This window comes from Drosophila arizonae, chromosome 5, assembly GCF_054131065.1.
Source record: "Drosophila arizonae isolate 15081-1271.41 chromosome 5, UAZ_ARI_1.0, whole genome shotgun sequence".
Taxonomy (NCBI): Eukaryota; Metazoa; Arthropoda; class Insecta; order Diptera; family Drosophilidae; genus Drosophila; species Drosophila arizonae.
Genome location: NC_142925.1, coordinates 1,698,776 through 1,713,735, shown reverse-complemented (window position 1 = coordinate 1,713,735; position 14,960 = coordinate 1,698,776). Strand labels below are relative to the sequence as shown.

General features: G+C 45.0%; 2 protein-coding genes across 5 annotated transcripts; one reads left to right on the top strand and one right to left on the bottom strand.

Moving 5' to 3' along the window:
- Positions 1-70: 70 nt before the first annotated feature.
- On the top strand, positions 71-5,310 carry FAM21 (Family with sequence similarity 21). Its single transcript, XM_018010742.2, has 4 exons — positions 71-291; positions 352-546; positions 615-754; positions 811-5,310. Exons 1-4 carry the CDS (start codon positions 190-192, stop codon positions 5,216-5,218), a joined length of 4,845 nt encoding a protein of 1,614 aa, XP_017866231.2. The 5' UTR covers positions 71-189; the 3' UTR covers positions 5,219-5,310.
- Positions 5,241-14,641, bottom strand: Rcd6 (Reduction in Cnn dots 6). 4 transcript variants are annotated; one of them, XM_018010726.2, is made up of 5 exons: positions 14,412-14,641; positions 13,017-13,115; positions 8,560-9,142; positions 7,341-7,580; positions 5,241-7,272 (listed from the first exon to the last, which is right to left on the bottom strand). In XM_018010726.2, the coding sequence occupies exons 3-5, from the start codon at positions 8,827-8,829 to the stop codon at positions 6,211-6,213; spliced, it is 1,572 nt and encodes a 523-aa protein (XP_017866215.1). In that variant the 5' UTR covers positions 8,830-9,142; positions 13,017-13,115; positions 14,412-14,641; the 3' UTR covers positions 5,241-6,210. The 4 variants fall into 4 exon arrangements, with proteins under 4 accessions (XP_017866215.1, XP_089326364.1, XP_089326362.1 ...); XM_089470238.1 differs by lacking the exon at positions 14,412-14,641 and adding an exon at positions 13,703-14,403 and having other exon boundaries at positions 8,560-8,817; XM_089470236.1 differs by lacking the exon at positions 14,412-14,641 and adding an exon at positions 13,703-14,401.
- Positions 14,642-14,960: the final 319 nt, after the last annotated feature.

Sequence of the window (14,960 nt, the reverse complement as noted above, 5' to 3'; positions counted from 1 at the left end):
TCAGATTTTATCCATATATATTGAATGTAAATTTTGAGGTTTCGTACAGTGCACTTTGCATGACGTGTTATAACGTGTGTGAGCCACACATCAAACCAAGTTCTATTGTGATTGATGGCAATCAAAGGCCGCTGCAGCGGCCAATTTTTTGTTTATTTACAATTTAAGCATATTTGATATATATTTAAAATGGATATAAGTGCAGACGTGAACGCGATTATCTCGCAGGCTTCAGACTGGAATTTTGCTGGTGACTGCGCTCTGCTGGAGCTAATGAAACGCATCTCCCAAGTGGGCGTGAATATTGATAAAAGAAGAGAGCAAATTTGTATTAATCACAACAATTTTCAGAATCTGCATGAGCGGGGCGAGCGAACGACCAACAATTTAATTCAATTTGAAACGAACGTGAGACGTGCTGACATTGCCCTGGACAATGCAACAAACAGTCTGCGTTCGCTGCAATTCGGACAGCAATTCGTGGAGTATCGCGTGGAGGAGGTGGACGATGATGATTTTGCGTTGCCGGAAGAGGAGGTGAAGAAGGTATTGGTGTATATTCTCGCTGTTATCTCGTGTATGTATTTTGGGCTTAATCGTCATTACAATTACAGCCTGAGCCCCCGTTGAAGACCTCCAAGGAACTGTCTGAAGAGTTTTTGCAAAATAATTTGCAAATGTTTAGAAAGAACTTTGAGGCAGTCACAATAGAAGTGTCCGATTCGGATGAGGAGGACGGCGCTGTAAATGCCACGTAAGTGATGCAGTTTCATATGAAATCTCCATTACCATTTTTCTACTCACTTGCAGCACTGTGTTCCGCGACAAGAACCCCTATGATGCTATTCCATTGCCTTTTATTATTGGCTCCAAGCAGTGGCAGGAGCACAAGTACGCGGGACTCTATGATAGTGCTGAAAATAGCGAGAACGAGCAGCCAGAGCAGTTCTCATCCAGCTCCTCGGATGAGCAGGAATTAGCGCAGCCAAAGGCTGCGCCGAAGCAACAATGGGACCCATCACAGCGATCGCTGCAATCAGATTCCTCTTCACTCGCCTCGCTGCCGAAGGAGGCACCAGTTGTCAGGCAGCCGGCGCCAGCAGCTGCGCCTGTAGTCGAGGGAGCTGCTCGCCCTATAGCTCAGCCTCGACCTATTATCAGCATGCACAGAAATCCACATGAGAGCGATTTATTTGCAGCGCTGCGTGCCTCGCCTCCTAGCGATGATCCGCCCTCCACGTCATCCTCGCTTAACTCTTCAGCCACTTCTCATGGAATGGCTGCAGCTACGAATCAATCAAGAGCAAATGTTTCGCTCAGCTCGAGCAGCAGCAACGTCAGCAGAGTCGTACAAGTAGGGGGCAAACAAAGTCCGCCCAAATTATTTGATGATGCAATTCCAGCAGCCACGCCTGCTGCTACGCCCATTGCAGCTGCCAGTGAAGTTAAACCCGTTGCAGCTGGCAATCAAATTAAGCGAAAACCTGTTAATCTGTTCAATGACGATGAGTTCAATTCGTTTATGTCGGAAATAGTGGACAAGGTGCAAGCTAAGTCAGGCAGCAACTCGACCCAAACTGCGACTGTGGCCAAGCCAAAGGAAGTGCCTGTTCCGCAGGAAGTCAAATCAAAGCCAATTGAGACAGCCTCGCGTCGACCAAATCTCTTTGAGGACAGCCCACCGTTAAGTCCCAATTTACAACCCGCAACTGTTGTACAGCCCGTTAAGAAGGTGCCCACATCGCTCTTCGACGACAATTTGGATGACGATGTCGATGACTTCTTGAGCTCCCTAGCGCCCAAGGCAAAGCCACAGCCGCAAGCGTTGAAGAAGTCTTTATTCGATGACGATGATGATTTGGATATAGATGATATATTTGTGAAGAACAAACCTATAGCGCCGCCAGCTAATCTAACTGGAAAATCTGCGCTGTTCGATGATGTGGAAGAGGATAACGAGAAGGACATCTTTGGCAAACCAGCAAGAGGCGCTGAGAAGCAGCCTGTGCCTGCGCCTGCGCCAATAGCTGCAGTGCGGACAGCCAATAGGAAGCCTACAGAGGCAGCTTCATTAGCAAGTAAAACCTTTTTGTTCGATGATGATCTGGCGGACGATCCAGTTTCTGGAGCTCCAAAAGCAGTTGTGAGGCATCCAACAGAGACTGAGAGTAGCCAGCCAGCACCTGTTCAGCCGATTGCCAGGAAGCAGCCTACGAGCAAGGTCTCCTTGTTCGATGGCGATGAGGAGGATGAGCAGCTAGTGGAAGACATTTTTGGTAAGGACTCCAAAGGAAGTGAGAAAAAGCCAAAATTGGTTGAGCCTGCACATCCAGTCGCTGAGGAGCTGCCTAAACGCGGTCTCTTTGATGATCAGGACGATGATGATCTCTTTGCCACGCCAAAGTCAATAAAGCCCGTATATATTGGAGCGGAAAGGGAAACTCAGCGACTTGCTGAGCAAGTTCCGACAGCAGATGCAGCTGTCAAGCCTGCGGAGGAGCTGCCCAAGCAGCTGGAGCTGGAGCCACAAAAAATTGCAGATCAAGCTGAAGAGAAGCAAACAGGCAAAGATTCGACTGATAAGGCGCTATTCAATGATGATTTCAGTGACAGGGAAATAGTAGGAGATTCAAAAGAGATTAGAGCAGTGGAAGAGCCACAGAACAAAGCTGCAGATGAGCTACCTGCTGAGCAGGCAAAGTCGGAGGTGCAGAACATAGATAATCAAGTGGAGCCACCTGCCAAGCCTGAGGTGCACTCCAAGGGTAATGAAGTGAAGCAGGAAGAGCTTGAAGTGAGGCCTGCTGCCTCCAAAGTTGAGCCAGAGGTGGAGCAGTTATTGAGCAATGAGAGGGAGACTGTTATGGAGCGTGGATTGGCTGATTGGAAGCCTGAGGAAAGCGTCGTGGCTGATGTAACAGAGGAGCAGCCAGAGGCAGCTGTTGAGGATCAGCAGGATCCCATCATCAGTCTCGTTGCGGAGCTAGGCCAAGGCAAAGCCAAGCAGGAGGCCCGTGCAGCCGAAGATGTGGCTGCTGCAAAGCAAATAATGCAAAACTACTCCAGTCTGTTCTCGGATGAGCCGCCCGATGATAGCGAGTTCTTTCAGTCTCTGGGCACCAGCAGTCTGCCCAGCTTGGGCGGCTCCAAGATGTTCGACAGCGAGCACGAACACGACTTCTATGAGCCCGCTTTGCCCGATCTGCCAGCAGCTGCTGAGGCCAGCAAGGATTATGGTGGCCTGCGTTTGTTTAGCGATGTGCCACCAGATGATGATGATGATGACGAGGAAGTGAAGCAGGCAGCAGCAGCCGCTGCAACTGGAAAAGCATCAGCCCCTGTGCAGGAAGAATCGTCGACACCAAAGCGGATTCATACGATCTTCTATGATGACTTTAGTGAAACTGCTCGCGCAGGCGCTGCCGCCTTCCTGGATGAGAGGCCGCCAGCAAATGTGGCTAAGCCCAGCTCTCCCGTCAAGAAACTGCAAATGCCCAACATAAATATCAATGTGCATGCGCTGCTGCCTAGCGCCAAGCTGCCCAAAAAGCAGGATGAGCCAGCTCCACCTCCAGTCATTAGCCAGGCTCCAAGTCCAGCCTTGAAAGAAACGCCCAAAGCAATCTCAAGCGAGGCGGAGAACATTTTGCAATGCGTTGGCAAGACGCGCGTGAGAGGTCCAGCTCATCGTCGACCCTCGACTCGACGTGCTCGACAGGCCAACTATGCTCAGAGCTTGCTGGAATCCCAATCGGCCGACAGTGTTGGACCTGCAGCAGTGCCATCAACTTCTGCCACAACATCGAGTGCAAGTGTTTCCAGTAAATCCATTGGACAGCTGCCTAGCTTCGACAGCGATGACAACGAGGAGCAGGCTGCGGATGATGCCCTGTTTAAGTCTCTTGCAACGGGTGCGGCAGCACAGACTGCTACGAAGATAGCTCCCAGGGAACCACAGCGAGCGGCGAGTGCCAAGCCAACTCTGTTTGGGGACAGTGATCCAGAGGATGATGATGATGCGCTCTTCGGCAAGGCACTCCAAAGAAAAGTAGCAGCTGTCGCTCCAGCAGCTGCTTCAATTGCTGCCCCTAAAGCTACTCCAGCCGCAGCTCCTGCTGTCCAGAAAGCTGCCTCAAATGCCTCGCCAGCAGCAGCTCCTGCTGTTACTCAAGGCACAGCTGCTTCAGCTGCTGCTGCAGAAGCTGCTTCAGTTGCTGTCTTGAAAGGTGCACCAAAGACCGCGTCAGCAGGAGTTGCTTCACTTTCTACAGTGCCTTCTGTCACTCCAGCAACAGCTGGTTCAGTTCATCAAGCAGTACCTGCTGCATCTGCTGCTCCTGCATTTACTAACCCAAAGCCTACACCGATTGCCTTGGTATCCACGCTACCGCCAGAGGATGACGTGAAGAAGCTCCCACCCAAATCGGCTTTCTTTTTGGACAGCGATGAGGATGAGGATGATAGTAATAGTTTTTTCTTTAGTCCAGCATCAACCGCTCCCCCACGAAGAGCCGCTGCTGGACCGCCCAAATCCTACGTATCCTTCCTCGACAACAATGATGACGATGAGGATGCGCTTTTTGCAGCAGCTCTAAGTGAAAAAGCAGCCAAGTCAGCACCAGCTCCAGTTCCTGCTCCTCCTGCTGCTCCTGAGAAGCTCAAAGCATCAACTAAAACGTTCCTGGATAGCGATAATGAGGAGGATGATGATGTCCTCTTTAAGCCAACCAAGGCAATGGCTGAGCCAAAGTTAAAGGATGAGCACAAGGACAGTAAAGCGACTCCCATTGCATTGACTAGAGAGCAGAGCAAACCGAAGGCGCTGAAAACGCAACTCTTTGATGACAGCGATGATGATGACGATGATTTGTTCAGCAGCAAAGCTGCTAACCCCACGAAATCCCATCCAGCGGCACCAACAAGCCAAGCTACATTGCTTGCCAGCAGCGAGAAGGAACCGAAGGAGGAGCTGCCCAAGGCCAAGGCAAAGCCAGTCATCAAACAAAGCAAAAGTCTCTTCAGCGATGACGAGGATGACGATGATCTGTTTGGCAGTGGTGCAGCTGCTCCAGCTGCTTCAGTTGCACCTGCCGGCGGTGCTAAGCGTGGTGCAAAGCCTGGAGCATCCAATGCAATCAAAAAGCTGACAGCCACGCCCATACAGGGCAGTTCCACAGATATAGCGGATAATCCGCTGGCTGATCTATTAGGACCTTGAGGAGCTTTAAATAAATAAACCATTTAATTCAATTATGTATATTTACACTTAGCGATTTGTTTACGTTAATTACACAACTCTACAAGAAAACAGTTTCAAGCATTTGTTAATCTCTAGTACAGTAATTAATAATACAGTGAACACTCGATAGTTAGACTAGTTACTAAAACTGTTAGCTCTATATAGATTCCACATTCATATACTCTATATATACCTAATATATGTAAGTATATATGGTCTGGATCGGTATTAACAGCCTACTTGTTGTAGTTAGCATTTATTCTGTGTCTCTCTTATGCCATTTATGGAGCGATAAGAGTTTATGCGACTTTGACCTACAATTACGTGAGTAATTACAGGCTTTACGGCTTAATTACATATTAATTGCACCATTCTTGGTTTAATTAGTTGAGTAACTACACTTTCCAGAATTTTTAATGTAAAAAATACAAATTAAATTTCCGCAAATAATGTCAATTACTTAAGTAGTTGTCTTAAAACTCCTTTCCAGTATTGCAGTAATTAGCACAAAATCTGAAATGTCAGAAATGTTATACAAATATTGTTTTCTTGTATTAATTTGTGAAAAACAATAATTGCTTGTAATTAAAAGGTAATTACAAGTAGTTACGGGTAATTGCAAGTAGTTACTGGTAATTATTGCAAATTACTGCACATAATATCTACTTTTAAAGCCTAAGTCGTTGTCGCTGTGAAAGTGGTAATGTTCGTATCGGACATAGGACGCTTATAACTAATTTGCATACAGCTAGAACCTCAATTGACAAGGTTTACGCACTGCAGGTGCAGACGAAACGAAGCGAATACAAACACTGTAATTGAGTTAGTTTTGTGGCTCTTTGGTCGTTATTCCGAGGAATTTCTTGTCTGTGGTAGTCGAGCAGGCTACAGCTAATGAGTATGATGTATAATATATATATATAGATATATGTGTGTGTGTGTTTTTGACTGGAGCATAGCTTAAATATCTACTAAAGAGCCACATCGCGATACTTGCGATAGTCATCGGACTCATTGCCCAGGGACAATTTGCTGTTGGCTGTGATGTAGGGATTGGCATAGTTGGCATAGCCGAAGCCGCCGTAGTACTGCAGGTGCTGCTGATGGAGCTGCTGCTGCTGCAGCTGCTGGGAGCCGCGTCGCTGCACTCCGAGCATTGTGCAGCTGCCCGTTACGCTGCAGGCCGAGGGGCGGCGGTAGAGATTGGACGCTGCTGCTGCGGCCGCCTGCTGCTGTTGCTGCTGCAGCAGCATGGCCAAGTAGTAGTGCTGCTGCTGCGTGTAGTTCTGCAGCAGATTGTTGCCATAGGCAGCCAGGTCGTTCTGCACCTTGCTAATGCCGTCGAGGTTCTCCAGGGAGATGCAGTTGCGCGCCAGCTTCTTCTGCTGGCCATGTCGCTGCTGCTGCTGCTGCTGGGCGGGCGGCGGCGTCAGCTGCTTGGGCTCGATGGAGCAGTAGATGGGATCATTGCTGGCGGAGCCAATCAGCGAGGGCGGCGACGGGCGGTGCGAATCCTGCAAATTGTGCTTCAGGTCGTCTATGGTTATATTGAAGTACTTGGCATTCTTGTCCTCCGTGTCCAGCACGTGCCGGGGATTGTACATGCCAGGCAGCGTGCAGCGCAGATCCATCAGCGACTGGGCGCGATGCACCTGATTCGAGCTGCTCCGCTGGCTGGGCACATACTGCTGGGGCGCAAACATGCTGGCATTGAACTCGTTCTGCGAGCCAAACATCTGGTTAGCTCCGCTGCCCAGGGGCAGCTTCGTCTCGTCGCAGAGCTGGTAGCCCGCGTTCTCGAAGCCACTCAGCCGCTGGCTGGAGCGCCTCGAGTCCGCCTTGGTCATGGGCACGCTGGGCGCCGGGGTTTGCAGGGAGAGGCGGGTCGCCAGGCCTTGCAGCTGATTGAGCACCTGCCTCTCGCGACGCCATTTGATGCCGGTGGGAATGACGCAGATCAGAGCCAGGCAGTTGATGATGAGCCTTATCAAATAGGAGGTGAGCTCCGTTAGGCCGTGCACCGACTGCAGACCCTGTGAATCGGAAGTTGTCAAAGTTGAGTAACTCTCTCCCTCTCTCTCTCTCTCTCCCAGTTACTCACCCAATGCTGCGTGGTCATTAGCATCACTAGCACCAGCTCCGGTATCGACATCAGCCCAATGACAGCCGACCAGGCGAATAGGGGCCAGCAGAGCCCACTCACTAGGCCATGGATCAGAATGGTCGTCGCCACAAACATCACAAAGTACAGTGTGCACAGCGTATAGGCGGCGAAGGGCAGCTCGCCGTGCGCCTCCAGCAGCCACGAGACCTCGCACGAGAAGGCGCCCAGGTAGACAATCTGTGCGGCAGGTGAAAATCGATGCGAGAAAAAAGCGAAAACGTAAATCAAATAATTTAAAGAAAAAACTAAACGGAAATCTCTATATAAAGTGGAGCTGCAGATGAAGCAGCGGCCGATGCTGTAGCTATACGAAAAACAAAGCAAAAAACCGGAGACACATTTGCGCCGCACTCATCCATCAATCAATTAATGAGTCTTGTCCAGCTGGCCGTCCGTCCGTCTGTCCGCCTGTCCGCTTGTGTCGATTCGTCTGTCTGTTTGTCTCACTGTCACGAAGAGTCGCAAAAAGAGTTGAAACGATTTCATTTCATTTTCACTTAATGGCGCAAATAATAACGAAAAAAGAAAAAAGCCATATTGTGGCCAATTGATAACGGTACCCACAACAGTTTATAGAAAGAAAAAAACTAACAAGAAGCTTATAAACGGTTCCTAAATACTGGCCAATACTTGCTCAGGTTTAAAGAACTGAAAGTCTGGAAGATTGGGTATCTTTGTTTTATGGAATAGAATTGATTGTATATTATATGTGTGTAATATATTATACATATATACGAGGTATTGCCTATTCCAAGAAAGGAAACAACTAAGAACAACATAGACTTATAGATACTGCAGCCTACTAGAAGTCTCTTAACTTCAGAGATCAGAGAAATCTTAAAAGTTAAACTTAGAATTTTTGTCATATAATGTAAATTTTACAGGGTATATGCACATAGCAGGCACATCACATTTCTCTAACTCAATCTGTCAGCTAACTTCTCTATCAGCTCTGCTCTCCAGTTGTATCCCTCTCTCTAAATATATCTCCATCTCTCTATAGGTATCCCCCTCTCTCTCTCTTTATTTGCTCTACTTCCGAGTTCTTTCATTAGAGTTTCGCCCAAGTTAATATGCTCATTCTCTGAGTTTTCGTTGCTTGCTGAACGAGCATATTCGGTGTATATAAGTGTAAATCACGAATTGGTTTACTTACCAGCAACAGGCCCGCCGCCACACAGCAGATAATGAATAGATTCGCCTTTATGAAGCGCTCCATGATGCGTTCGTTCCAAAAGTTTTGTATGCTATTGCCGTTCCCGTTCCCGTTGCCTTTGCCTTTGATGCTGTTGCTGCTGTTGCTGTGGCTGTTCTTCTTGTTGCTGTTGTTGTTGTCGTTGTTGTTGTTGTTGTTGGTGCCAGCGGGCCGTTTCGGCTTCTTGAACGGGGACGGTGAATGCGTTTCACTGGCCTTCTGATAATTCATGATCGTGTCGTTTCGTCGTTTGTTGTTGTTGGCCAAAAAAAAGAAAATAAGCTTTGATTTCGGTCGGCCTTGGCTTTGGCTGTTCGATGGTGGCTCTTAGCTCTTAGCGTTTGGCTGTTGGTTGTTGGGTCAGTGGTGCGAGGCGATGACAAGCTAGTTCTAGTTCTACTTGGGATGCTTTCTTGTATGTTTCAATGATGAGTTTCGTGGCGCTGCGAATGCGAAAGCGTTAAGCGGCCTAATTGAGGCTTGTCATGGTATTTTGGTTTTTTCTAGTTCCTATTTTTTTTTTTTTTTTTCTGTTAAGTTGCCCCTGAAATGGAAATGCAGATGAGTGTTAATGTGTAAGTGAGTGTGCGAGAGTATGCATGTATGTGTGTATGCATGCCTAACAAAAGACTTAGGCAGCGAACTTGTTTCGCGGCCAGCTAACGGCATGCTGATAGAGATTCACATTCAGATTCGACTCGACGATTTTCACTTTTTCTTAAAGCAATATTTGTTTGCGCGTTCGTTGCCTCAGTCTTTGGTTCTTAGTAGTTTGTTGGCCAAGTTGTTTGCGTTCGCTGTTTGAAAACGATTCACTTTAGCCTCAGCGATGTTTGCTTGAAAAGTTATAGACCAAGTCCCTTGATACTAGAGGTTTGATGCTTTTGTTTTCTCAAGGTAAAGTCCTCTTGCTGTAGCATACCAGAAATAGATGGGGACTTCTTTCAATTATTTAACAACATTTGAGTGCAAGTTTGTTGCTTAAGTCTTTATAATTTCAACAAGTTCGTTGTCTAAGTCTTTTCATCTAGCCAATCCTTTTGTCTTCTAAATCTGTACCACGCTTTTCATCTCATCCTATTCTAAATCTGTTTTCAAGTTTGTTGCCTAAGTCTTCCAACAAGTTCGTGTCCTAAATATTTGCTTCCTGGTAGCTCGTTGCTCAAATAGCTCGCAAATATTTACCGAACTTCGCCCTGCCTAACAATATTTGCTTGCAAGTTCGTGACCCAAGTCTTCATAATTCTAACAAGTTCGCTGCCTAAGTCTTTTGTTTAGCAGCACGCAAATTTGGGCTCAAATAATTGACTACTTATGTCATGACTTATAGCTCAGCGCTAAATGCTCAGACAGCTAGACGAGCGCACAAAAAACCTACACGCACACACCTGTGACACACACGCACACACACACAAATAGAGACAGGTAGTCAATTAATCGTGTTAGCGAACGCCAACGTCAGTTAACGGCTTAGTCAGTCATTTGGTAATCTGCCTTTAATAGTCAACGAAAACTGCGTCGTCATCAGAATTGGAGCCTCATTCAATGCCGTCAACAGGTGTGCCATCAACCCGAACATAATCGTAATCATAATCATAATCATAATCATAATCGTCTTCAAGTTGCGTGGGTGACAAACGTCGGCCCAATGCCAATGGGCCGGATATGCGCGCGCCTTAAGTGCTTGGGTCAGCGGCCCGAGGTGGCCCATTGAGAATTCTGCACCATCAGCCGCTTTCTTCTGTCCAACATAACTGCGAACGTTGCTCAGTTGGCCAGCAGAAGTCGCGCTGTCTTCTTCTTCCTCTTCTAATTTCTTTAATTCTTGTTGGCTATGCAAACATTGCGAGCAAATTCTTTTCGGCTTGTCCGGTTTTCTTTTTTCGGGCAATCCGTTTGAATAAAACGGGTTTGTTTATTATTAGCCATTAACCAGCCAGCCAGCCAGCCAGCCAGCTAGCCAGTGGACCAGCTGAAAATTTGTTATCTCGCTTTGCGTATTACCTCCGAAATGTGTTAAGTGAAATAGGCGAGCGCACGGGTCCCACTGAACGGAAGCTGCGTTACGCTAATCTAGCCGCACCTCAATTGCTCTAAGCGTTCAATTACTTCAAGCTGCCGAGAGTTGTGCAACAAATCGCTCTGTTTGACTTTTGAGTGATAAGCTGGAGTGTTGTTTATATAAAGCTCTGATGTGTCAGCAGATGAATGTGTTAAACATATTCGCCGCATTCATTTATGTGGATATTTGGAGTTAGATAAGGCAGATATTGTTTTTTTTTTTTTTATGTCTTTCATAAATATTTATATGCAGAGAAACGAAATTTTGTGTTGACGTTGGAATGAGATTCAGGGGTAGGTGGTTTAGTTTTTGACAAAGTTTACTCTTAATTTGAGTTGCGTTTTATTTTGAAAATTTTGTATATTATGCCAATATTTTTCAAACACAAAAGAAAACGCTATATATTAGCTCTAGCTAAAAAGTTGGCTCTACCAAAAAGTAGCTAGATATATGTTTGAATAGGATAGACGAGCTATAGATGTTTTGTAGCTACGCCTGCCCTATGTACCATATATACCATATTCTGAATATATTAGTTATTGCAAGCGACTTAATGGGATTAGGTTTAATATCAGTTTTTTATGGATTTGGTTAAGCATCTATTACCCTTTTTACATTTTTGGCAAGGATTTATATATCAGGCACGAATGAGCAGCTCCATGAAATATTTGCTTGATATGCTTTAGAGACAAGACAGACCTGCTTAACTTCTTGTCTATTTAGCACTTATCTAATAGTTGATTTGCATGAATCAACAAACTCTTGATTTGGCGTGTGCCAGCCTCATTGAAAAACTAGAAATGTCTTTTAAGTAGAGCCGCAATATATATATATTACTTATATAGCATTATATTCACACCTGTGTATACATAGTGTTAAATTTAGTAATATGTATTACAGGTCTGCATCATTATATGTATAATATATATAAACTTTGAATGTTAGTATACTGCATGCATATATATAGAGTCTTTCTTTAGAACAGTTCAATTAGTCAAACACTGCTAAGACCTTTGCCAATTTTCAGAAGGGAATCTTGGCAAAAACAATAAAAATCATTGTTAGGTCTAAATAGTTGTTATTCTCAATTTAAAGGCAAGTGCAAATGCCTGCGCAATGATGTAACAAAAAGCTGATTGTATTCAGATATAATATAGATATAATATATATATAGAGGGCTGTTTAAAAAGTAGCATTGAGGAGGGAGCTAAGCAAAATGTTTGAAATAGACGCTAGAGAGTGCAAATGTGTAATATCTACTGTTATATTACTTTGAAAGAGATAAAATAGATATTCATTGGAAAAGAGCTGAAAATGTTCAATACTTTTCTAGACTTTCCGTATTTTCAATACTTTCTATACCTTCTGTGCATGCATATACTCTATATAAATAAAAAACTTTGTAAGTAGCTTTAATTGATTGTCTTGATTGTTCATGCATATGTCGTAAATATTGACAGATTAGAAAGCATATTTGTTGTTATTATTGTGTTGCTGCTGTTGTTGCTTGTTGCTGTTGTTGCTGCTGTTGCTGTCAGCTGCAATAGTTGAAAATTAACATTCGCCCATCGAACATTGCATGCGGAATGTAACGACCTCTTGAGCCATAATATGAATTGAAAGACAGCGCGCCCTTGACTGCCACGCCCCAAACGCCCACCTTTATAACCCTGTCTCTCTGTGCGCGTGTGTGTGTGCGCGTGTGTGTGTTGGCATCTGTAACACTGCACAGCGTGGTTTTTTGGTATTACAAAATTTATGTAGATTCCGCATAATTTGCTGTGAAAAAGGCGCATGTCGAAACAACAATCGCATTGTGTTATATGTTAGACATATGCCATCTCTTTCGGCGGCTCTTGCTGGACTCTTTCGCATGGAATTAAATATCTAAGTTGTTCATGATGTTATGATTGTTATAAGCTCAGGCGCGAGTGCAAATCGTTGCAGTGGTGCAGCTGTTGCGTGCTGCGACTGCAGAGGTGAGTTCAATAGCATCCACAACAACAACAGCAACAACAGCAACAACAACGACAACTACAAACAATAATAAACCATAAATAATCACAATATGAAATGAGTGAGGCATGAGTGTGGTGCATATGCTTGAATAGACAACAATGCAATGCGGCGTGCTTAAACTATTATGCAAATCCTGAACTATGTTGAAAGGAAAGCAACAAAAGCAGCAGATAGGAATTCCAGCTAGTGCGTTAATGCGTTTCAAAATGTAATAAAAATATATGCGTATTTCTGTATAAATATATAAATTTGTATAGGCATACACATCCATGTTGTTGTTGTGGTTGTTGTTGTTTGTGTTTGTGTGTTCGATTTGATTTCGTTTTGATGGGCCTACCTTTCACTCGATTGCAGTTTAATCCGTCGTTAGTTGCAACAGCCACAAAAAGCGTATGATATATTATGATGGTACGTATGCGAGTCTCTCGCTCGCTCTCTGTTGTGTGTGGGCAAAGAAAACGCAGGAGAAAGACGAATTGTAGAAATTATCGTTCAAGCAAGAAATGATTTCACATGCGACACGGCCCGGGCCGGGCCTAAGATACACTCCCAGAAACTACGCAAAAAAGTACGCATCAACAAGTGGATGGAGGGTGCGACTAGCAGATGCCCTGGAACATTCTGTGTTTTTCGTTTTGCGATGGAAGCTGAGAATTTGTTGCTCTAGATATGGGCAGACCTTAAGAGGCCTTATATACCCATACATGTATATCCTGTATACCATATAGGCCGTGTCTACCTCTTAAAGCTTTCGAGTTATCCTTGACAAATATTTCAGTGTTCTTAGAGGACTTTGTTTAAGAAAGGTATCAAAGGAACTTTTCTACTTCATATTTAAGGACTGAGTGTCTTTTGAGCTTATATTAAACAATTTGATAAAGTATAAAGTATAGATCAACATAAATTTAATGCCCTTTTAATATTGTTATCTCTAAAGAGCAGTAGACTAAAAGCAGGCAAAGAAGTCAGAGAATTCTAGCTAAACGAAAAAAAAAAAACAAATAAAATAAACTTCATAAATACCTAAAATAAAACCACTGCTCGATTTGTTCATACAGAGTTCTATTGTATCTCTCTTCATAAACAATATACCCTGTTTACGTATTTGCAATGGATATCATAATAACAACAACGACGACAATGTTAAGCGACATATAAACAACAAAAATTGCTGAACGTTGAGTCATGCTGAGGGAGAAGTCGTCGTCGTCGTCGTCATCGCTGCTGCTGTCGCTGTCGCTGTCGCTGTCTGTTTCTGACTGTCGCATGCAAATGGAGAAACAACAACAGCAACAAATGCAGCAAAAAGGTGACTTCAGTATGTAAGAGTGTGTGACATATGTGTGCCAGGAAAAAGACAGCGAACAACGAGCAGCGAGCAGCGGAAAAGTGCTTAAGTAAGGAAAGCCCGCGCACTTGTTCTGGCACTTTTGCAAGCAGCGCAGCGCGGGGCAGCCCAATTAAGACTGGAGTCGTATGTAAAAAACGTGTTTGTTCATTAAATTCATTTGTTTGTAATTCGCTTTTTAATTTGTTTCTATTAAGCGCGACACTCGAAGCAAAAGCGAAATGCACTTGAGCAAAAGCGAAACAAAAAATCACAATTTAATTGCGTTTTAATTGGACAACGAACGGACAAGAAGTCTCCAAATAGACGTGAGAACGGAGCGCGCCACATGCGTGGTCATGCAAATAGTTACACGCACACGCACACGCACACACAGACACTTACACACTCGCTGCCAGATAACCGTAACGTGCTGCGTCTAACGGTAACGGTTTAAGCACAACGCGCGCGCGCGCGCTCTTTGAAACAGTTAAAAGTGAAAATCGAAATGACTTAGGCAACGAACGCGTTGTCTTCCTCTTCCTCTTCGACCAGTTCTCATATAATAAGCAATCGACGCGTCAGCTGAGCTCAGCGGCTGCCCCACAACTGAATTGCGAGTTGACTCTTTGCCCGTTTGGTTGCGACTCTGCCAGCGTCGCTGCCAGCGCCGTCGACGTCGACGTCAACGTCAGCGTCAGCTGCTCGCTTATTGAAATCATCTTCGTTACCCATTGCCAGTGTGTACCAAGTGGGGTATATTAAATCGAGTTGTATATGGCAGGTATACTATCAGTGTACAAACCCCATTGAAGGATATACTTACGTCACGTCTCGGTGCTAATTATATGCATAAGAGTGTATTTATATGCTTAAGCTACGGCATCGCAGCAAACCTATATACCCTGTCTAGCATATCATGAGCAAGTATTTGAGCTCAGCTCTCAGCAAGTT

What these genes read in the sequence shown, in the direction of transcription:
- FAM21 (XM_018010742.2), top strand. Translation starts at nt 190, where the DNA reads ATGGATATAAGTGCAGACGTGAACGCGATTATCTCGCAGGCTTCAGAC. An exon ending in CGGAAGAGGAGGTGAAGAAG is followed by an intron (nt 547 to 614) that starts GTATTGGTGTAT and finishes TTACAATTACAG; the next exon opens with CCTGAGCCCCCGTTGAAGAC. An exon ending in GACGGCGCTGTAAATGCCAC is followed by an intron (nt 755 to 810) that starts GTAAGTGATGCA and finishes ACTCACTTGCAG; the next exon opens with CACTGTGTTCCGCGACAAGA.
- Rcd6 (XM_018010726.2), bottom strand. Translation starts at nt 8,829, where the DNA reads ATGAATTATCAGAAGGCCAGTGAAACGCATTCACCGTCCCCGTTCAAG. An exon ending in TGGCGGCGGGCCTGTTGCTG is followed by an intron (nt 7,581 to 8,559) that starts GTAAGTAAACCA and finishes CCTGCCGCACAG; the next exon opens with ATTGTCTACCTGGGCGCCTT. An exon ending in TAATGACCACGCAGCATTGG is followed by an intron (nt 7,273 to 7,340) that starts GTGAGTAACTGG and finishes TCCGATTCACAG; the next exon opens with GGTCTGCAGTCGGTGCACGG.